This window comes from Populus alba, chromosome 1, assembly GCF_005239225.2.
Source record: "Populus alba chromosome 1, ASM523922v2, whole genome shotgun sequence".
NCBI classification, from domain to species: Eukaryota; Viridiplantae; Streptophyta; class Magnoliopsida; order Malpighiales; family Salicaceae; genus Populus; species Populus alba.
This window is the reverse complement of record NC_133284.1, coordinates 30,299,717-30,323,282: the sequence shown is the minus strand read 5'-3', so window position 1 is coordinate 30,323,282 and position 23,566 is coordinate 30,299,717. Positions and strand designations below refer to the sequence as shown.

The 23,566-nt window shown below is 34.7% G+C and overlaps 2 protein-coding genes and 1 long non-coding RNA gene across 3 annotated transcripts; 2 read left to right on the top strand and 1 right to left on the bottom strand.

Moving 5' to 3' along the window:
• Window positions 1-3,671: 3,671 nt before the first annotated feature.
• LOC118032960 (chaperonin-like RbcX protein 2, chloroplastic) lies at window positions 3,672-6,594 on the bottom strand. Its single transcript, XM_035037767.2, has 5 exons — window positions 5,693-6,594; window positions 4,958-5,049; window positions 4,470-4,527; window positions 4,095-4,160; window positions 3,672-4,010 (listed from the first exon to the last, which is right to left on the bottom strand). Exons 1-5 carry the CDS (start codon window positions 6,029-6,031, stop codon window positions 3,888-3,890), a joined length of 678 nt encoding a protein of 225 aa, XP_034893658.1. The 5' UTR covers window positions 6,032-6,594; the 3' UTR covers window positions 3,672-3,887.
• A 2,056-nt stretch (window positions 6,595-8,650) lies between these two features.
• LOC118032932 (uncharacterized) lies at window positions 8,651-12,153 on the top strand. Its single transcript, XM_035037736.2, has 2 exons — window positions 8,651-8,825; window positions 11,208-12,153. Exons 1-2 carry the CDS (start codon window positions 8,812-8,814, stop codon window positions 11,965-11,967), a joined length of 774 nt encoding a protein of 257 aa, XP_034893627.1. The 5' UTR covers window positions 8,651-8,811; the 3' UTR covers window positions 11,968-12,153.
• Window positions 12,154-15,732: 3,579 nt separating this feature from the next.
• On the top strand, window positions 15,733-16,960 carry LOC118033010 (uncharacterized). The gene is made up of 2 exons (XR_004684757.2): window positions 15,733-15,871; window positions 15,980-16,960. It is a non-coding gene; the product is annotated as an uncharacterized lncRNA (long non-coding RNA).
• The last annotated feature ends 6,606 nt before the right edge of the window (window positions 16,961-23,566 follow it).

Here is a 23,566-nt window from a genome sequence, read left to right as displayed (position 1 = left end):
AGTGGTTTTTGCATAATAGGTATACAGTCATCAACGGCTAAGTTATCCACTTTCGAAGTATTGTCGAAGCAACTTCAATGTCATTGTCATTTACTATCACCTTAATTAAGTTAGTAGAGGGGATGCACACCTTTTATTTGGATCCAACTTTGCTCAATTTGAAGGTATGTAACTTCACATCCATTCATTTGAAGGTGTCAACTCGATCAACTTATAATCTGAAAATGTAGTGATGACTAATCAAGGGCAAGATGGTGTTGAAATCATTGAAGAAAATGGGATGCAAATGTTTGATGAGAGTAATTGATCTTTGTATATAGGGGGTGTTTCTCAGTCGAATTATGGTCGTTACAACCATTAAGATGGTTGGAGACATCAAATTTATTCGCCTGAAGATACCTATTCGACCAACTAAAATTATCAAAGAATAAGATAAACAGTGCCCGAATGACGCGTCGTCTAAGTTAAAACCCTAAAAATTAGTAGAATACATTAGATGTTTTAAGACAATATGACTCTTAATCTTAATATTGTATTCATTTAGTCTAAACGCATATACATAGTTAGTTAGCGGTTATTACTTTTTAGTGATGAAATTGTTTATTTTTCAATTTGTTTTAGTAATTCTTTTATGTTGACTTATTAATTGATATTAGTAGACTTGAATATATTGATAAGTTTAAGTATTGAGAGATTGATTGATGAATGGGATATGATCCTAGATCAAGATGGAAGTTGCAATGACATATAATAGAAGTATTGTTGATAACTTGGTACCAACAAAAATAGAGGAAACTTTTGCTAAAATTTAAAAAAAAAAAATTCATTATCTTAAACATATTATTCAATACTTGATATTCATAAAGAAATGTTTGAGATTTCATGACATTATAATTTGAAAATGTTATAATTTAATATCAGAGCAAGGTTATAGATTTAGTAAAAACTTATCAATATGTGAAATGAACATTTATTTCAGGATGGTGCGTACGACAGGGAGTTAGGAGTGATCCGTCGCCTGTGAGGGGTGATCAGAAAATTGTGACAGAACATAGAGAATTAGAGGGAGATCCTGCTGTGGATGCAACATCCTATGTACCAGCAGAAGCGATAGTGGATTGCTGCCACACCCAATACAGGGTGTAGCCTAAGCTGTTTTTGTTATGTTCAATTGATCCCATGAGTGCTGAATGATTTTTATTAACTTTTTTAGAAAAAACTAATGGAAATGAAAGAGGAAAAAATTGCAAATCATGCACATGCATTATAACAGAACATCGATTGAAAATTGTAAGGAGATTCTTGCGTGTACAGCCACCACATGTATTATTATGTGTTCTTACATTCATCATTATATGTATTCATTCCAAAAGGTTTCTTCTTCGTTTTTTGTTTTTTTTTAAATGTCATCACTGTTTCTGATTATCAAAAATAAAACTGTAACTTGATGTTCACTTGAGATTGTCACCACGGCATCTGATTTATAAGAAAAGAAAACAGTAACTTGATGTTAAATTGAGGTGCTCTTTTCATAACCTTAGCATTGATCATGAAAAGGAACTTCTCGCAGGACTGTCACGTATTCAAACTGTTGATCTTCTTGCTCACTTTGCTAATCATCATAGTTGTTTCATATTTTAAGGCCCATCAATTATTTTCCATTGAAGGTAGAGGCTGACAAGCTTGAAGATTGCAAGTTCCACATTGAAAATTGAGACATGCATATTTAGAAATTAAACAATACAAGCTAGTGTATTGTTGAAGGATAATGAACATACAGGGACACAAACAACTTGCATTCTACATGGAATTTGTTATTTATAAGAAAGTCTTGACATCATTGATAAAAACATGGCCGCATGAAGATACACCTCTCCTAATATTAGCAAGAAATCTCAGAGACACGCACCAACAGGCGTGTGGCTCAGTGGTGTTGGGAGCAAACTTTCCTTCCTTCTAACCTAGGTTCGAGTCCAGTGGAGTGGGCTGAAAAGTTTGCTCCTTTCATGTCTTTACTGGGTCCTCCTTGTGCGGTATGTGTCACCCCCGCGGTGTCTTACCTGCTCACTAGGGCTTGCAGGATGTTCAGTGGGCCGTGGAATTAGTCGTGGTGCGTGTAAGCTGGCCCGGACACCCGCGTTATCAAAAAAAAAGAAGAAGAAGAAATCTCAGAGACACCATGGTGCATTAGTTATTAAACATAAGGAGGTTAGTTATCTTGCTGTGTGATGGTTGGTTGTCTTTTATGGCCAGCGGGTATTAATCTGTGAACTCTGGGATGAGGGCAAATCTCAGCTCTATCATCCAGATGAACTTCTGCCAATCATGATTGAAACCATGCAAGAAAAAAGTGGGTCTCGGGGGAATTCACAGTGTACTGCTGTTTATAGACTGCTAATAGATAATTAAAATTCTTATCATGTAAGGAATGTATCTTCTTGGCAACGTGGAAATGAGTTTCATAAGGAAATAGTTATGCAGCAACTTCTTGTCCGAGCAGATAATTGAGCCCAATCTTTCATGATCAAGTTCTTGCAGTGTAGAGATAGCAGGTTACGTGCAGCTGCTGTCTGGATGATGGTAAATCTCACATTCCCTTGTCCTGGTGCATTTGGTCGGCTAGTACAACTTAAGAATGCGGGCATAGTATCTCAAATAAGGAACATGGTTAATGATTCCTGCCTTGACGTGAAGGTCACTGAACTTATACCTGAGTTTGGAACACTACCCTTTTACTCGTTTTAACTGTTTTACTAATGTTCCAATACTATATTTTTTGCAGCTTCGTGTAAGAACAGTGATGACTCAGTCTATGACTTTTGGTGATGGCCTCACATGATCATCTGTATGCATCCCTTGAATCTAGCACAAAGAGGAGAGATAAATGCAGAACAATCTTTGGTCTTGACCTTATTTTGTAAGATATGTCCAGCATTTCTCTGGAAGCTTGAAACATTATGCTGTAGTGAAGGTTGGTGCTCATTTAAATTTTGACTGGGTTGTGATGGTATATTTAATTGGCAAATTTCTCTCCTTTTCGATGGATTTTGTCATCGGACAAAATCTTTTATTTGTTTAAAATAGTTAATTTATTTTCCTTGGCACACACGTAGCTCTGCTATAAAATTTACTTCCAGCAAATTGGTTGGACCGGTGTCAATTACTCGAATAATATAGCATCATATTGGCATGGATATACACACTGTATTTTCTACCTTTTCATTTAGTAGGTGAAGATTCTGGCCTTAACCATAAACTATTTTGCTACATATTGGTCAATTTCCCTTCGAGTTTTAAATTGGAGATGGTGATTGCTAGTTATCTGAGCCATATTTCCTTCTTTTGTTCAATTCTTTCTCTTGTAGGGATCACATTACATTGCTTTCAGTTTTTCCAGTTAGAGAGCGGTGTGGTTCTCGATTTGTGGGGGCAGCAGATCCCTCTCCGTGATGCCTACATTATGTATTAATTTTTTAATGTAATCGATGATCCTTGTTGTAGCACATGGTATCAACTTGTAAATTAAACCACGACATACATACATATTTTTTGTAAATTAAGGATATATGCTTGTTCCTCGACTCTTCTTCTGAAACATAATGACTTACTCTGTAAGTCCCTAAAAATCCATGTTTCGAAACCATGTCATGGAGTATGGTACACGAAAACCCTTCAATTAATTTAAATCCTTCTTTTTAATGGTGTCCAGACTGATGAGTAATGTCTATATACAATATATTTATCATGTCTTGTTAACAGGAGAAAAATAGTAGTATAAAGAAGACAATCTTTGGAACCAAATGGGTTGATATTGAACCCAAGATAAACCTGCACTAAAAAACATGAAAACAGACAGAAAGAGAGAATCAATATAAATCTGCATCCCTTCAGCCAATCTTCTCCGTGTTTGTGTCATCTGACGGCCATATCACAGTCTCTTTGAGCCGTTCACGCATCAGCTCCAAGTTGTCATCAGAGATTTCTTTATATATCTCAGCATGATCACATTTCTACATCACAATAACAAGAAAATACATTTTACATAATTATGTGCTTTTAATTTACATGTCAAAGCAAAAGCGGGAGTCAATTACCTTAATCCATTTCCCATACAAGTGAAGGCGTGTGACCATCACTCTTTCTGCAAGGTCCTGCTTCTCCTGCCAGTAAAAAGGATGAATCCATTCAAATGTTGTTACTCTTACAACTCTAACCTCTATCTACCTGTCTTTGCTAAAATACATTGTTCGTTTTAATGACCATGTGAAAATTACACTTGTTTGCTGAGAAAAATTGAGCGAAAAAAGCACATGTATCTTGCATCTTGTGCCCTAAAAGGATGTCATAAGTAAGGCAAGCAATCAATTAAGCTAGTTAAGGGAAAATCCGCGTAGCGTCAAAATCTGGGGAAACCATTGAAGCAGTTTCAAGGTAATCAAGTTACACATAAAGGCTTACAAAAGGACTACCTTCACGAGAGTACGAAGGAAACGCTTGCCATCTCCTGGCTTATTATGCGCAACAAAACTGCAAAAATATAGAAATAAGCAAACTCAATAGGAAAAAGGAATAGAACAATCACTAATCAGAATAGTTGATAGATAGTCCAGCAAATTCACTTGATGAAAATGTTCATGTTTTAATGGTTTCATGTTAACAGACAACCTGCATCCACAGTTAGGATATCTTGAAGTACCAGTGTTGATAAATCTATATGTCTCTTGTGTATTATTTTCAGTGCTTAAGTTTTCATCGATGAGAAACATGGGTGCTGCCTTTTTGACGTGAGATTCTCAACTTACAGAGCTTAAAAGCTAAATCGCATCCATTCCATTTAAAAATAACCAAATGTGCGAAAAGGTGTTTGGTTGGAGAAATAAAAGGAAAACAAAGCGTAAATAAATAAGAAAGTTTCTAGGAGAAGCATTAGTCTTGGCCCAGTGAAGACTCCACTTACTTATAAAACCATGTATATTGCGTTGGATTCATCTCGTAGAGCTGGTTAAGTACAGTCCTTACAGCTTTGTATGTGAAATAATTGAGTAGTTGCTGCAGGCAGGAGCATCTTGGTCAGCATAAGAGAAGATTACAAAGCACTATCATTAACATAGGCATGTCAATAGTTATCAATGTTCTTGAAATTCATGGACATAAAACTTTTATTTCAAAGAACAGGGAAATTTTATATCACACAATCCAGCAGTAACTGTAAATGTATATCTCATGCTTCCAGAAGCAAATCAAAGAGGGAATTGAGATACGCACTACGGTTCTGTAAAAATTTATCAATCTAAGCTTATGGTTTATAAACGATCATTTGATTTGATATCCATCATGTTATTCAGTTGATAGCTAAGTTTATTATTTTTATAGTAGCAACTACTAGCAAAAGGAAATGTTTGTGACACCATGTTTAATTAGCTAACAATTTATGCAGCCATCGTCTTCTACATTCAGCATATTAATTTCCTTTGAGTTGCATCCCTTTTCCGAATTTAACTTGATGAGTTTTATTTTAAGTAGGCTTTACGCTTCAAGACATTGTAACAGCAGCATATTTGGAACACAGACATGAATTCATGATGATTGACATCTGAGTTTCATCATCTACAGGCCAAAATAGAGGAGGAGGGGGAGGAGGAGCTAATAAATATAGGGCTAATAAATGCATCAAACAACAATAAAAGCTTACCGCTTTGACATCCTCAAAACTATCCTCATATTGCCCCGCCAACTCGCTGACAATCACAAGTCCCCTATCCTTTCTCTGTTTCCTTGAGCTCTTACTAACGATTCCTGAAATAGCTTTTGATGAGAGCCTCCAATCATGCCATGAGTCCACGAAAGAACTCCCCAGTTCCAATGATCCTGGCCTTGTTAACTGCTTTCTCTTTATTGAACTCCTTTGCAAAGCCAAGTCTCCACTGTTCTTAAGACCAATATTAGTTGTGGGCAGCGAATCCAAACACAAACATGGACTAGTGTGTGGATCCACCACAGATGAGCCCATTACTGATAAAGCTCCCACCATTTCTCTCCGCCAAATTTCAGCTCAAGGGAATCCTTCAGAAGTATATCAATACCCTAGTCAAGATTATGGCTGAGCTTGATGTTTGTTTGGTGTTAATGAATAAATACAAAGATACCCAATAACAGAAATCAAGTAAGTGCAAATGGGTATCCAATAAAATGGGAGATACACGTTTGTGGTCAAAGATTCATGAACGGAAAGAGAATTAGGAGGGTGCTTGAAGAGAGAGAGGGAGGTATAATGGAGAAAGGAAAGTGTGAGGGATGTAAAAGGTGTGTTCTTTAGAAGGTGTGACAAGTCTTGACCAGACAAAATTTTGAGGTCCAAAATTCTCCAAGCCAGAAGGGGCGAGGGGTTAACACGTTTAAAAATCAAAGTTTTACAGCTTCTTTTCTTGATTTCCTGAGTCTAACCAAAGTACCTGGACAGATTTTCTCTAATTTGGTGGCTCCCCTGTTCCACGTGTTGTATGGTGTATATGAACGTGTTGAAGTGAACAAGAAGCCTTGCACAGTCCATTCCGTTTAGGCTAGAGAGTTTCGAACGGCAACTCTATCTATGCCCACGCTCAACATTACAAAGTGGAAGTGAGTCGCCGGACACTCCGAGTCACCGATGGAAATTGGAAACTAGCGGGAGACAGGTGTTATTTTCGAGAATTACGTGGTCTCGACCAAGCCATAGACTTGTGGACAGTGAAAGGATAGAGTTAGCGTGTGTATGCTTGTGAGATGCTCCGCGCTTGAACAGTCACACTCTTAACAAGAGCTAGCAGAAGTTACGGGCAAAATATCTTTCAATTCAATTCATCAACTTTGTGTGAAAAATATGGCTGCTTGTTTTCTTGTATGAACTATGAACAAGGCCAGTCCATCCATAAACGGAATATAGAATAGGGCTTGACAGAAAATAATGATGCCTTGCGGTTTTATTAGCACACGAAAGAAAAACCCTATTGTGTGATTAAACTAACATGAAGCGTGTTTGGTCAATTGTTGGGTTAAAATAGTTTTTTTCAATGTGCGAAATCCACCATGCAACTATCAAGAATTCTTTATATACATGAAACGCAGTCGATACATGGACATAAACTTATGAAGTCTCATAGATATTTTAGTAAAAGATAAATAAAAAATTTATAGAATTTATACAGAAGGAATTAGTCCAAAGCGGTGCTCATGTTTGGGGAGGCGAGAGAGAAAATGACAGAGAAATAAAATTTAAATGGGGCATTTCACATGGTTTAACCTGTTAAGGACGCAGCTAGACTTGGTGCACTTTTCTATGATCTGAAAAACACTGCTCAGAGCCTGAAAAATGCTCTTGTTCTTGAAATTTTTAAGTATTTTTATTTAAAATGGATCTATTAAAATATAATTTTTTTTTATTTTTTAAAATTTATTTTTAATATTCATATCAAAATATTTAAAAAACATCAAAAAAAATATTAATTTAAAATAAAAAAAAATTAAAAAAACGCTTTTAAAAATTCATTACGTAAGCAATAAAAAGAGTCTGTTCTGTTCTGTCTTAAACTTGCAACTCTGTCTTGGTAATAAAGCTAAAAGCTAAGCTATAGCTCATCCATGTCTGTGGCGTACATGGTCAAGCAGACGTAAAGTCCTAGATCCGTAAATCGTATGCACACGTCCACCGTCCACCGTCCACGCGAGTGCTATACCATACCACCCTACGGTCTGCGCGTGAGATTGGTTGGGCTTGATTTCTTAGCCTTTGGTTCAAACTGGGCTCTCAACCCAAGCTCACTTGTTAAGCCCAGATGCAAGCAGCGAGCAGCTCAAGTATATAATTAATTAACTATAAACTAACCCTCTTACTATTTATTAGAATAGGTGCTGTACTTTTTTCTTTTTTCTTTTTGCTTTTTCTTTTTATTTTTTATTTTTTATCAATGATCTCATAACATAAATTACAGATTTAACAAGTTAATTTAATTTGATAAATTAATTGGTTGACTTGGTAAGTTTTTAATTATTTTTTAAAACTTTCAATTTAATATTGCATTGATTGAGATTAGATTTCATAACTTATTTTTGTTTACTTTATTATGTTATTTTAATCTTATAGTTTAGAAATAGGGTTTAAATAGTTAAATCTAAGTAGAACTCTTTGGTTATTTTTTATATTTTATTTTTAATTAAATTTTTTTAATTTATATTAACATTATATTCATGAAAAATTAACTTTATAATATGTTTGAAAATCATTTGCATCCCTTCTATTTGAGTTCCATAAACATAGGAAGAAATTTTATGCCATAATCAAGTTAAAATCTTCATATAATCAATAATAATGTTGATAAATAAAATAAAAATATATAGTCTGTAAATAAAATGTCTCCTTTAATTGGATCACATCAATTTTCTTTTCTAGTATTTGAATTTAGGTCATGACCAATCAATTTATATTAAAAAAAAATTAATTTTTCTAACCAGAAATATATGAAGGTGCTGAGCAAATTAATTTTATAAATTGGATCTGAGATTATTTGGAGTCGAAATCCATCAGGAGGATCACGACTAAATTTATTCTATAAAAAATCTTATTTTTGATAAATAATAAAACGACGCCGTTAGCAGTGGGTAATGGTACACCATCATTCCAACATCAGTTCCCCTAGCAAAACTGAAAAAGCCTTTCGGGGCCTAGAGAGCTTCAGTTTCCAGCAAGAAGAAAGGACAACCCGAACAAAAGAAGCAATTTCACACTTGCAAGCTAAGCACGCACGCACGCGCTTATTCAAAAGAATCGAAAAGGAAATGTTCTATAGAGGGTACGTGCGTGATTTTCCCAATTCAAAACCTTTTTTTTCTTTTTCTCTCCAATCCAATCTTTCTTCTAAACGATTTCCTTCTATTTCTTCTGGTTTGTTAATTGGTTCTCGTAATTGGGTTTTTGTTATTTATTTTCTTTATGCCTCTAATTTCTTAATTTATCTGCGTAAGAGGCTGTTAATCTTTTGCTTATATCCAGAGGCTATGATGGTGCTTTTTGTTTTGTTGCCTAGCTTGCTGTATCTTTGATTATATTATCTGGGTGTGCTTTGTTCTTGTTTAATTTGATCTCGAGCTCTTAAAAAATTAACCATTCAGTAACTATAGCTCTTTAGAGATGTTTACAGAAAGAAAATGATTATATTAGGAACGCAAAGAGCTGGTTTTTATTATTAATCTATGATTTAGTGATTGATGTTGGGGCAGAAGGCGGTGTCTTATTGAAATGGTTGACCTCTTAGTATTTTGGAAATACTTTGCTCAGATATATTTTCTACTATTAAAATGGGTGAATAAATCCACCTATCGATTCTTGTGAAATATTGAGGGCCGCTGTAATTTATAACATGCCGTTACTTGTGCTAGTTTTGCTCATTTGATGCTTTCGAGAGGGAAGGGATTTAACTACAAGTAGGCTAAGATGGTGTCTTACAAATTTATTATTTTGATCAGTGAGATTGAAATGGATTAAATGAATATATAGACTTATGCAGGCTGTTGTAAACAAAAGGAAGTGATATTAGAACTGCGAAATAGCATTATCTCATGATATCCTAAAGTTACATATTGATGTTAGTTATTGTGATGTTTTAATATTTGTGAGACGCCAATTATGAAATCACTGAAAGCTGGTGGCCTGGGGTTAAGAGTTCACTTCCTACTTTGAAGTGATTTGCTGGGGAGAGGTTGTGAGTCTGTATCTATGATTGGAAGGCTCATTTCCACTGGTCCTTTTCATGGGAATGAGGACAGAGTGTGACTTAGCTCAACTTGATGGAATACCCACGGGGCAACTACATCATGGTGTGTTGCCTCAACCAACCACGGGATCTTACCTGCCTGAAGAAACTAAAAAAAGGGAGAGTGGGGGGGAACAAGAGCTTTATGCAAAAGAATTTCAATACACACAAGGGGTGACCAAGCTTTGTTTTTAAAGAAAAACATATTTTAAGCAAATATTGCTTTTAGAACACCCCCCCCCCCCAAAAAAAAAGAAAGAAAGAAAGAAAGAAAGAAAGAAAGAAAGAAGAAGAAGAAAACAGTTGTGCTTTTAAAGAACAACAATACTAAACAGGCATTTACTTGTCCGTTTTAATTTGCTGAGTATTCACCATCAAGGATGTAAAACATGATTTTTTTAAAAAAAAAATGAGGATGAATGTGTTTGCTTGACAATTTAAATCTACAAATCATGCAAGTTCAACCTAGCACATACAACGTGCTGGTGCATTTCCAATGGACATATGATTCTAATTTAGGTGCATTCCTCTATTTAAAGGGAGGTTGTAGACCATACTTTTTTTTTATTGCTGATCTTGCTTGATCTCTTATTCTTTTGGTCGGTCAGGGAGAACATAGTTCAATCATATAGTAATTTTGGAATCCCGGACAGCTTAAGTATGAGAATCCAGTTAGTTTATTTGGGGGCAGTAGTCTAAGCTTATGAATAGAATAAATGTTAAACATGTAAGGAAATGAGTAAGATTTGGAAGTGGAGTATCTTTTAGTGGAAACATGAATTTGAAACCAATCATGTGGTTTCTAAGGTAAGTTTAGGTCCTAAAAGTTGTAATTTCAGAGTTCTTATTGAAGGTTTCCAATGATTTTATAGTCCAGTGACTTGATCTCACTCACTTCTCAAGAAGCTAAACCAAGCTCTTCTAATTGTTCATGCATCACATTGTTTCCTCAATCCTCAGACAGCCCAAATTGGTAATATGCCCATTAGTAAAACAATAACATTAATAAGCATGTTCCAGTTAAAAATTCTAATTGATTTTCTTGAAGAAAATTTAAACTGAGGCTGACCGAGTTGATAAGCACTAGAGATGTTCTGAATGCATTCAGACCAGCAAACAAATCATTCAGTTACACTGAGATGACAGAAATAACTTTGAACTTTTTAGCATCTGGAATTCTTGTGTTCATTCAAGGCTCTGGGATGCCAATTTTATTTCTTGCCTTGGAATTTTTTTTATATAAATGTTTTTAATTTTTCTTAACTGATAAAAGAATACCAACCTTCAAGGAACAAGAGCATAAATTTCTGGTGATATTCTTGGATGTAGTTGCATATAATTTTGCATGATTCTGTGCATAGAGTATTGGGGAGCTTCCTATGTGATTTGCCTATTTGATTTATTTTTTTAAAATTGAAGTAGATATCCTGACGGTCCTGATGGACGTGAAATGGGTGCAAAACGTCAACGGATGGTTGATCAGGGTCCTTCATTCTATGGTAATTCCCCTGGTTCAAGTTTTATGTACAACACACCTCCCTATGGATATGTTAGCCAGCCACCTCCGCCTTTCCCTGTTGTCCGCCTTCGTGGTCTTCCTTTTGACTGCACAGAAACTGATGTGGCTGAGTTCTTTCGTGGTTTGGACATAGTTGATGTTCTTTTTGTTCACAAGGGTGGTAAGTTCACTGGTGAAGCTTTTTGTGTTTTGGGGTATCCTCTTCAAGTTGATTTTGCACTTCAAAAGAACAGGCAGAACATGGGCAGGAGATATGTTGAGGTTTTTCGGAGTAAGAGGCAGGATTATTACAAGGCAATAGCAAATGAAGTTTCAGAATCTCGTGGTTCACCACGACGAAATATCTCTAGGGCTAAATCTTACGATGAGGGAAAGGACTTAGCCGAACATACAGGGGTATTACGATTGAGGGGGCTGCCATTTTCAGCTGGCAAGGATGACATAATGGAATTCTTTAAAGATTTTGTTTTATCTGAAGATTCGATTCATATTACAATGAATTCAGAGGGCAGGCCAACTGGGGAAGCCTTTGTGGAGTTTGCAAATGCAGAAGATTCTAAAGCAGCGATGGCCAAAGATAGGATGACTCTTGGGAGTCGTTATATAGAGCTGTTTCCCTCATCAATCGAGGAGTTGGATGAAGCGGTTTCAAGAGGCCGGTGACTCGTTCTTATTATACATCTGCTTATATCCAGTATTTTGTACCAGAAATCTTTAACCTTGCCTTGCTGTTTTAAATTTTGCTTTACTAGTTTTTCCCTAATAAGACTACTTGTTTGTTGTTTTGAGCTTTTTATCTTAGGATTCCACTTATGAATATATTCATATCCAGTCAGATTGGTATTCTAATATTGTGTATTGGTCTAGCGTGTAACTTCATTGGTTTTCAAGGCTTTTGATACCACCTTTGAAGAAGACTGGTTTAAAGGAGGTTTCCTAAGAAAATATAGGTGCTATTTTGAAGGTCTGAAGACTATTCTTCCAGAGTGTGATTGGCTATTCCAAAACGGTGTGGATTGTGCAATTTGTTGGAATATGGCTACATCAATTGCATTTACGTGCACGCATTTCAGTGCTGTGATTCTCGGTACAAGTTTCCTTTTTCTTATTGCATGTCTTGTAGAATTGAAGAAAGGCAGCATATCATTGTCACTGGAGAATTCAACTGTTGCTTTTACTGTCATAATTGCTCCATGTCAAGTAATGTATTTGATTTCTTGCTCCTGTTTCTTGTAGCAAATACTCTAGTTGATGAATAGGTTTTTCTCTCGTCGATTTGACTTGAACTACCGGTTTCCTGATCTCTAACCCGAGATTTCAACACACATAGTAGCACGTCCAGACTCTGGACTGCATGGACCTCTTTGGATCAAGATATATTTATTTGTTCCGTGACAGATAAAACTAAAACTCCCTTTTCTCTTAACCATCCAAACTTGCATCGTTTATTTCCACTCCTTTCTAACCCCGCTGATTAATTCTGAGCACCTACTCCTTTAACTTGTGTGAGCTAGGAACTGGAAAGGGACATGCACAGAGACAGAGGCGCCGCTTTTGGCTGAGCGATTCACGGCAATAATTTTTGCTGCTTTTGAGGGGATATGAAGGATAAAGCAAAACCTGGATTTCGACGCTAAAAGGGTACTTTCTTGGTGCTCAACCGAGTAATCCTCCTTGACAGGCAAAAATATATGGCCAACGTCCAATCAGGCTCCAAAAGATTCGTGTATTGAAACTTGGGCAGCCAGGAGAGAATGCCATGCAGAGAAGATGACAGAAATGTGGAAACAAGCTCCTCGTCCTGGCTATATTCAAAGCAAATTCTTAATCTAAAGTAGTATTTGTTACCTAATTGTGGACCCGATGCATTCTCGATATAAAACCAAGTACTAGTTTGTTTAAACCAATGCGTGAGCTCCATTATTCGTGTGTTCTTCCCCATCTTTAATTTATCCACATCTTGGAAGTTAATAGAACTTATCCTCCTTTTGTTTTGAGCAGAATCAAGCTCAAAGGCTAGTTTTTATTCTTTTCTGGTAAAACTAACTAAGAAGCTAATGAAACACCTGACAATGGAGGTGAGAATCATGAATTCAAGCTTCATAAATTCGATTGTCTGTAGTTGATGAGGGGAAATTACGGGAATTGCCCTAAATGTCTGTCCTTGTTTTTATCAGATTTTCACTGTTTCATTTCCTGCGAGAAAACTTGTCTTTTCACCGACAATGAGCAGAGGACGAGGCTCAACAATTTCTCATTGGTACATTTCACTGATTCTGCATTTTGTATTCAAGTGCCGTTGGCCTGTGATCCGGACAGGGAGCAGTAAAACTTACATAGGATTCTATTGTCAAGGAGTTGTTGTGTGCGTGCGTGTATCTGAATATACAAACAAAAACTTTTACTTGAATCATGTTCTAAACTAATCTACTCCTGCTTAATTAATTAAAAGAAGCAGAAAAAAAAAATGTTTGATATAATAAATCGGTGAACAGATCGTGGGTTGATCACATGGACGACACTACATATTTTACAACCATGTATCTCAGAAAATACCTCTTCCAATCAATTTGTAGATCGGAATTTAAGATATGTTTATTAATTTTTCAAGTGTATTTTATTTTTGTTTTTAAAAAGTATTTTTAATTTTTTTATAATTTTAAATTGTTTTTAATATACTAATATTAAAAATAAATGTAAAAAAATAAAAAATATATATTTCAATAAAAAAAAAAAAACACTTTCAAACAAAACATAAAACTTTGGAAAATATGGATAAGATTGCCACGTGCACAACAATCGGTAAACTCTTTTTTAGGATCCCCTGGAGAGGGTCTGGAAATGTTTTTTTTTCTCCCTACAAAACGCCAAAAAAAGAGAGAATCAGTGAATATAAAAAAAGGTCTGAGCCAGGTGAGTTAGCTAGGTAGGGCTGTGAGTAGGAGGTCACACTACTGAGCAGTGCCTCGGCTTTGTCCTCTCTTGACTTTCACATATGAAATCTTTGTCAAGTGAAGGCAGGAGGAGGCCACAAGATGTCTTTTCCTAGCAGACAAAATGGGACTAAATAAACTAAATTCAGGAATCTTAACTATCAACTGTTCATGTCTTGCCCTTGTTGTTCTTGTTGCTGTGCAATCCTAGGATGCACGAAAGTTTCCAACTACTCCTTTCTCCCTCTGTTAATGTTTCTAATTATCAAGGGCAGGGGCGGTCACCGGATTTAATCAATGTAGGGTAAGAATCATGGAAAAAAAAAACAAGAAGTTTTAGATTATTAAGGTGATATCCTAAAATTCCATGTTTAAATAGTGATTAATTAAACATTCATGTTGATACTTTCTTTTCTTTAGCCCAGAAAATACAAATCATTGCTAGAAGTTTTGATACCTATAAAACATTTTTTATTAATAAGATTTAGAAATCATTTAATGATAAAATTTGTAACTTTAAATAAAAATAACAATAAATAAATAAAAATTTTAAATTTTAAGAGCAAAAATATTTATTCTTAATTGTTTTTGTATAATTAATTTTAAGAATCCTGAAAAAAAAAATAGATTGTTGGGGTGATATTCTAAAATTTTGACGTTTAAATATTGATTAATCAAATATTCATGTTTATATTTATTCTTAATTGTTTTTTATAATTAATTTTAAGAATCCTGAAAAAAAAAATAGATTGTTGGGGTGATATTCTAAAATTTTGACGTTTAAATATTGATTAATCAAATATTTATGTTTATATTTTCTTTGTCTCAGTTTAGAAAATATAAATCATTCGTAAGAGTTTTGATACCTGTAAGAACAGTTTCTTTTAGTGAGATTGAAGAATATTTTATGATAAAATTAATAATTTTAATTAAAAATGATAATAAATAAAAAAAACTTTAAATTTTAAAAATAAATTAAGGTTTTTGTTCTTGTTTTTGTAGGATTAATTCTTTAAGATATGGTAATTTATCAAACCCATGTTGTTTTAAATTTAGTTATATTTTAGACTAAGTATACTGAATTTGATACATTATTAGATTCATGTTGTTTTAAGTTTAGCTTATAACTGGACTCAAAAATCTACCGAACCCATGTTATAGATGTAAATATTAAATATTTGATCTTTTACTAAAAGAAAAATTCATTTATCACGGACGTAAAATGAAGGCTGTAAAATTAAGTTAACTACAAAGAAACTAATAGAAGGCTTGTTTTAAAACAAAAATCGTTTTGTGATAAAAAAATAAATCGTCTTCACGTATTAATATGTTTCGGGCAATGAGCAATCCTGCCCCTAGATTCATGAATTTTTTGAAACAAGTCGACTCCTCATTATCAAAACTCGGGCAGCGGACAGACTGACCGAAGTACCCTGAGCACTTGAGTGAGAGAATATAAATCCTTGATCTCTTTCGAAGGGTTAAAGCTCTCTCCCTCCCTCGGCCCCCTCTTCCAGTCTCTCTAGGGTTTTGATTTGGGCTTTTACACCCTCTTAACACCGAGCCAGCTAGTATTTTCTTTCTAGTGGCCTGGTTTCTCAACATAGAGTCCTTGGTGTTTCATAGAGTACAAGGTAAGTGTTTTTCTTTCCATTAACGATGGTTTGAATAAGTATATATAGATCATTTTCTAATACTAATTAGCAGTACCTGCTTTGGGTTTGTTTCTTCATTAAAACTAGGTTCTGCTAAATGATCTCTAGATGGTATCTTGTTGAAGAAAATCTCCATTTGGGTTTTGAAAGATTGAGCAAGGCAGTGATCTCCATAACTAGTGGGGTTTTTATGTTTAGAAGTAGCTGACAGTTGTAGTGATCTTGAAAAAAAGCTGTTTGAAAAGAGTTGACGGGAAAAGGTTTTTCAGTTTGTTCTTGCCAGTTTTAAGTACTACCTGTTTCTTCTGTACTTCTACTCTATATCCCTACCAGTTAATTTGCCACACACATCTAGATACCAAAGCTCTTACACTCCTTGCTCTCGAATATGGCTCCAAATGGTAGAAAAAGAACAAGAGCAAAAACAACAAGAAGAACCCAGTACAAGAAGCGGGTTGTGAAGCCCAAGAGCATTAAAGAAGCTTCAATAATTGAGGATTTGCCTTCTAACTCTTCCTCCACCACCACCACCACAAGCTGCAATGGCTGTTCAAAGATTGATGGCTTAGATTTTGAGGGTGTTGATATCTCTGCAAGTGCATGCTCTACTCCAAAAGCTGAGAGGTTTCGGATACCAGAGATTCAAACATGTCCACCTGCACCGAGGAAGGAAAGGATAATATCAAACTGCTCTTTGCAAAGGAGACCGATTGCTTTCTTTGCTCCTCCGGATTTGGAGCTCTTCTTCTTCTATGCAATTCACGATGTATCAGTTTGAATGTTTGTTTATAGGATATGATCAAGATCATTTCAATAGTCTTAAGAGGTGATCCTTAATATTTATTACTTTCATGTAGTCTTAGCTAGTGCCTTTTAAATTTTATGGCTGAAGTATAGTGTGATAGTTTGAGATTTTTGATTGAGTGCTCTCAGGAGGCAGTTGTTAATTAGCTCTAGCTTTTTTATTCTGTTTGCTTGCTAATTTTAGCCCGGGTTTTCAATTTGCAGGGTACACTAATATACTAAATTTAGCTGGGGCTGTCCAGCTGAATTTAGTCTTACGCATCCTGTTCCTTGAGTTTTTATATCTTTTTTAGGTGTATTGCTGACTTTTGGAGTTTGGAGAGTGCAAATCAATGGCTTGAATTAAGGCTCCTGAGCGTGAAATTATAAGTTTTTGTTTGTTTGGTCAACCTGGGAATGTAAAAGCACGAGTGACTCCCGCTTTTATGTTCAAAGTCCCTCCCTGATCCACTCTTCTTTTCCTCATGTTATTGCTAAGTGATCACTGTTAACAGATTAATGGGTCATAAATCAATCAACTGGTTGTACAAACTACATGAAAAGAAGTCCATTCCACCACTTCAGTTGAATATTATGGTTCCCGGGCACATTCTAATGTCTTCTTGTTTGTTGCTGTGGGTTCCCCCAGGCCCCAACGCTCCACTGATTATATTGACCACTACTGCTTGTCTAATGTAATTACCAATTACACTCAATTAATGGCTGCAATCGCAATATAATTCAGGGTCCACCAAATTCCTGACTATAGGCACACCCCCTTGTGACGTGAAGCGATGTATCTTCACACTTGTTGAATCCGAAAAAGACTTGCACAAAAGGTATAATTCCCATATTCTACTTTTGGATCCGAACCAGAGCAAGAATATGATTTTCAAGGGTAGAGAGGGCTTCACATGGAGGGTTGGTGACGGCAGTAAAAACTCTCAAATTCTCTTTGAGATTCCAGCAGCAAGGTAACTTTTTTTAGGGGAAGCAGCAAAAACACAAGGGAAGCTAGAGATTCAGACATTTGTTACAGAATGGGAACCCAGAAGTGATTGAAGGGTGTTGTTTCTTTTACTATTGCAAGGGTGGGATCGTGTTGTCAGATTGTGGGGTGTCTGTGTGTCTCAGCTTAGCCCCGCATCCGCAAGAGAATCCAATGAAGTAGACTCGTGCGGGTCGTGATGATTGTCGTGGTAGAGAATCTCAAGAAATTTCTCTTTGTTTTTTCTTTTGTCAACTTTTTTATTCGCGACAAAATTGATGTGGCCACCTATGCATTTGCATTTATTATGGTTCCATTTTTAAACTTCAACTATTTCCTTTCATTAAAACCCAAAAAAACTATTTCCTTTCATCATTTTTTTTCCTGTTGATAAATTACAACGCCATCAATTAATGGTTTTCTTTGATGAAACTTGTGATCATAGATATATGATCATATGGTAACAATTAATCACAAATATTCATAGAATTACAGGGAAATCAATATTCCTTTTGTATGGGAGCGTACGTGAAGTTAAGAGTCATTTCTAATATCCCCATCGATCCTTACAATATTCCCATCCTTAATTATTGCTTTTATTTTTTGTCCTTGTTTTAGTGGCTTTGGAACTGTGACTTTGAAGGGAAGAATTTTAGCTGAAATTTAGATCAAATTATCATTTAGAGCTCCCGCTATCTTTTTACCAGGCTGGTATTGACATATGGAAGGTTTTTGCAAAAAAAATAAAGATTATGCCATTGCTTTTTATTTTATTTTTAGATATCAGTAAGACCTCTTCTCTGTCGTGATATTAAGTAAACAGTACTGTTGAGATCTTTTATGTTGATGATATGTCGGTTTCAAAGTCATGGCCAAAGTTAACCTTTTGTTCCAAAGTATATGTGTGTGCTTTCAGTTTTTTCACCAGTGCATATGCTCCATGGATAATCTTGGAGAAGGTACGTGTGAGGGGTATCACTTGCCTTAAATCCATGATATATATGATCATGGGAGTATTAATAATAATAATAAAAAAAAGACACTAGCTAGTGGGTAAGGCTTTGGCATTGAACATATGCAGATGTCGGAGCTTTCGGGGATAAATAATGCAGAAGGAATATGTGAAAGGACGGTTCGCATTCATTAGAAGCCCCATCTTCTTTAAATGATTAGGTCCCTTTCCCTCGGAGAAACCCTTTTTCCACATCAACGCGTTCCCTTCTTTGTTTGGCATGATGATACCTCCATGTCCATTCATTTTCGATCTGTGATTGATCATGGGCATGCATCCTAATCTTTCCGAGCATGATGAAGGTCGTCTGTGGATCGTCTTTTATAACCATGTGCTCCAGTTATTTATGTGAATCTCGCCACAACCTGGCGGTAGCAAGTACATGATCTCTTTTTCCATGGTTTAATGTTACATTGTTGCAAAGCACAGACACCAAGCAAGTTTCATGGCGAAGCTTGTTTCCCAGTAATATCTATATATATATATATATGATGGGTGATATAGAAGAGAAGGATTCATTGTTTTTTGGACTACCGCTGTGTCGACAAGCAGGCAAGGGATGGACCAAGGATCCAAAAAAGGTCCCATCAACTGTTAATAATTTCTTTTGCCCATACTCTTGCTCAATTCTTTCCCTAATTTGCCTCTTGTTTTTCAGAAAGTGCTCCAATTTTTCCTTTCCATGATTGACCAGCCCTCGATCATTTGATGAGAACAATTATTGGGGAGAAATCACATATTAATTTACTTGGAGGAAGTATCGTAACTCTTAACAATCAACAACTCAATAGTACCCTACAATATTTAACTTGCCAGAGCACCCTAGCGATGGACCTGGAGAACTGTCATCAATAAAAAATAAGCTGTGAATCTTTACATGTAGAAATAAAAACGTAAAATATTTTTGAAGACAACAGAGGCGTGGACGGCAAGACAAGGACACAGCTTAAAGAACACAGTGAGGTAGAAGGGAGAGGTGCGTGTGTAGAAGGGGTATTTTCCAAAGGGTGAAGGCATGAGAAATAAATGCACAAGTGTGTGTGGGGAGAGCATGGAAACATTGGAATGAGGAGTGACAAAATAGATTTGATTGGATCGTCCTTTTAAGGAGCCACTGTTAAAAGAAAGAAATAGACGTGCATGTCTCCCCTAAAGTAGGTCCACTGATCGATGTTTTTTTATTTTATTATTTTAAATATCTTAACAAGCACAGGATTTTCACTGCTTTTACTTTTGATTAGTACCAAGGTTATGTTATGTGTTTTTTCTAGAATCCGAGGTTGCCCCTTCCCTCTTTCACAAATAACAGAAAAGGATAATAATCTTCTTTAGCTTTTAGGTCAAACTAGCTAGTACCTCCTCAATCTTGTAGCTCCTCCTACCTCGCTTCCATTCCTCAATGTCACATAATATTCATGCGCCTAAAGCCCTCTATAACCAAATGGATCCTATTTTTCATTAAACAATTTAAAAAAACATTAAAATTAATTTTTCAATTTTTTTATCATTTTAACGTGTTGATATTAAAAATAAAACAATATTATTTTATTCATTATCAAGCAAAAAAACAATTTAAAATAAAATCTTTATTACACTATTAAACACCTCTAAATATCTAATAGTTTATAATTCATGCCTGGTGAGCTTACATTTAATTTGATAAGTATTATAATTTTTTTTAATTTTAAAAATTGAATACCTCCCTAACATGTTGTAGAATATATTTTTTAAAAAAATAATGCCACTTTTAAAGTTATATATTATGGTTAATTTATTTGTTAATGTTTTGGTTAGATGGTTTACTGAGATATGCTCGGTTTTTTTTTTATTTCTTGAGTTTAAATTCTGGAATTTATTCCTTTGAATATATCAAGATAATATAGAAGATACATTATTAAGATTGCTTTGAGTGAAATTTTTATTTTGGTTAATTAAAGTACATGTTGATCTGAAGATATCTAAGATATCTCTTATTGTCAAATAAAATAAATTATTTAATTTAAAATTTAAATCCTGGTTTTCATGATAAAAACAATTATATATTTACTTTTCTAAATATACAAATTATAGTTGCATGTCCTGCCATAATTGTTATTTTATATTTCTAATCAAAGAGTCCAATTAATTGATCCGTTGTTGATTAGTAATAATGCTCGATGTCTTGTCCAACAAAAATATAAGAAATGCATCTTAAGACTGTTTGTACGTACCAACTAATCCAAAAATATTTTTATAAGCGAATATATATATATATATATAACAAAAATTTCATGTAAAAAAATTCTTAGGATGTATGGTTCGTGTTACATATGATTATTTTTTGTTTGATTTAATTTTTATTAAAATAAAATAACCAAATCGAATTTAAAAAAAAAACCTCGAAACCGGTTTTGGTTCAGTTTGGGTTTTTAGAACAAAACCAGTTCAAATTGGTTTGGCTCGGTTTTTTCGGTTTGACTTATTTTTTTTATTTTGGCTCGGTTTTTTCTGGTTTGGCTCAGTTTTTTTCGAGTTTTTTTTATTTAATTTTGTTTTTTTAAGTTTCAGGCTTATAAAACCGAAATCAAACTGAACTGGTCGATTTCTTTAAAATTTTAATTGATTTTTTTTCACAGTTTAGTTTTTTCGGTTATATTTTTTTTAATTTTCTTAGTTTAATCATTTTTTTTTAGTTTTTACTCGCTCCTAGTTCATCTCATAATAAAATTACGATTTTAACTCAAAAAACCCAATGTTACAAGAAAATATACCATTGAAGAGATCTTTGTATTTTTTAATTTAATTGTAAAAACGTATTCTTTTTTTTTTTCGAACGGTTTTAAATGAACCTTTTATATCAATTTAATATATGCAAGGAAAACAATAAACATTCATTGACCTTATCCATAGGCTCTCTAGGAAGAATCCTATGTATTAAGAGATTCGTCAAATATTAATAGTTCTTTGTGTTCAGATCAGGCCCACGGAATCCCTGGCCGGTAAGTCGGTGAGTCGGTCGAGCTTTTATAAAACTATAATGGTTTTTATAGCTTAATTACATGGAGCACAGAACACGATAATGACAACCTAAAATTCATGTTGCTATATGTATACATGTCCGCTCTACAATGTGGGAGACTCGGTTTTTTAAATATAAAAAAAATACACAAGTTTTAGCAAAAAATTTAGTATTATTATTAAATCTAAAAATAAAATTGTTCTAAAATTATAGGACTTTGCAGGGGAACTGGCATTCCATCTACATGTGTAGAATTTTGCAGGGGCACAGGCTAATCAGTGGTTCACATCAGCAATCCTTGCTCTGTTTTTCAAGCCTGCAAAGCTATTTTCTCATGCCCACTTGAACTGTTTTGCTTTCAAACGTATTATAATTTATGTTTTGGAAGACTTATGCTTTCTGTTTAGATTTATAGGACTTTACTTCTTCTCAAACCTCCGATCCACCAACTCTTTTAAATCCACTTTTTTTTTGTTTTGTTGTGTATGAAAAAACTCTCAATCCCCTTGTTAGCATATAACTAAATGCTAATGTTTTTTTTTGTGTATGCTCTGTTTTTTTTATTTGTTTTATTAATATAAGTGTCCGGTTCAATTTATGTATATTTTTATTTTTTTAGTTATCTATTAGTTAAAAATATCATTCCTCTTCAAATTCTAGATTAATTTATTGTGAAAAACTGCGTCAAAACACGGGTTAAGAGCGTGTTTGGCAGTGTGGTAGCGGTTGCTTTTCAAATAGCTTTTTCGTGCCGAAATACATGCTAATGATTTTTTTTATTTTTAAAAAATCATTTTTGACATCAGCACATCAAAACGATCCAAAAGGTACAAATCGCACTCAATTTTAGCAACAAAAAAAAATTAAGATTTGATAAAACAAAGGTACAAACACAATGCCAAACGGTATCTAAATATCTAAAAAAAAATTGTGTCACAACAGGGGTTAAATAGCTAATATATATACTATCCTCGGCTTACTATGACCTTGCAGTCAACGAGAATTGTTAAAGATCAAAGGCATTAACTAGTATCTTTAATCCCCACCCTTCATACACAGACGCACATAAAATGTATAGATGCAGAATCACAAACCCTAAAGTTGATTGCAAAAATATTCGGATCGATGAAATTTTGCTTTGGCTATAAAATAAAGAAAGCAAAGATCGACAAGCCGGGTATTGTATTTTAACGTACATTCAAAAGCATTTCTCATACATGGATCTTTAGACCGGAGCAGATTCAATTTTATACTATATTTTAAAGCATCACTCCAATGCATCTCCTAGACCCCTCTCTGTTTTTCTTTTTTATTAGGGCTCTTTACATGCGTTTTTTTTTTTTCAAATATTCCCGGAAAAAAAAAAACAATTGTACTAAACTTCGAATAATAATAATAATAAATAAATACATAAATAAACATTGGTAAAAGGTAGAATTAGGCTGGGCCAGAGTTTTATGCTCCGAAGAAGTAGGGTCGGATCCAGTTTCTGACTGGAATTGGGCCGAGATTTGGAAGGCCGACAGAAAAATAACTAGGGCCCTATTTTTCTGGCCCATATTCTTGGAAGAGGGAAGTTCTGTTTGGACCAGATTAGGGGCCTGCTTTGTAAGGAACGCACTTCTTGGGTCTAGGATCTAGAAAGCCGTTGGACAACTTCAAACCACGTCTCTCCATCCTTACGTCATCCACTTCATATCATTGAACATTTACACGAGCAAAAAACTTACATGAAAGACCTGTTTATTATTCCACTTGATCAACATATGCATGCCAATAGTTTTAAATGAAAATTTTATTTTGCTTACAAATATTTTATAAATTGGTTTTTTATATATTAATGCTCATATAATTGCACAAGATTTAAGAGATTTAGAAAATAACCAGGTCGGA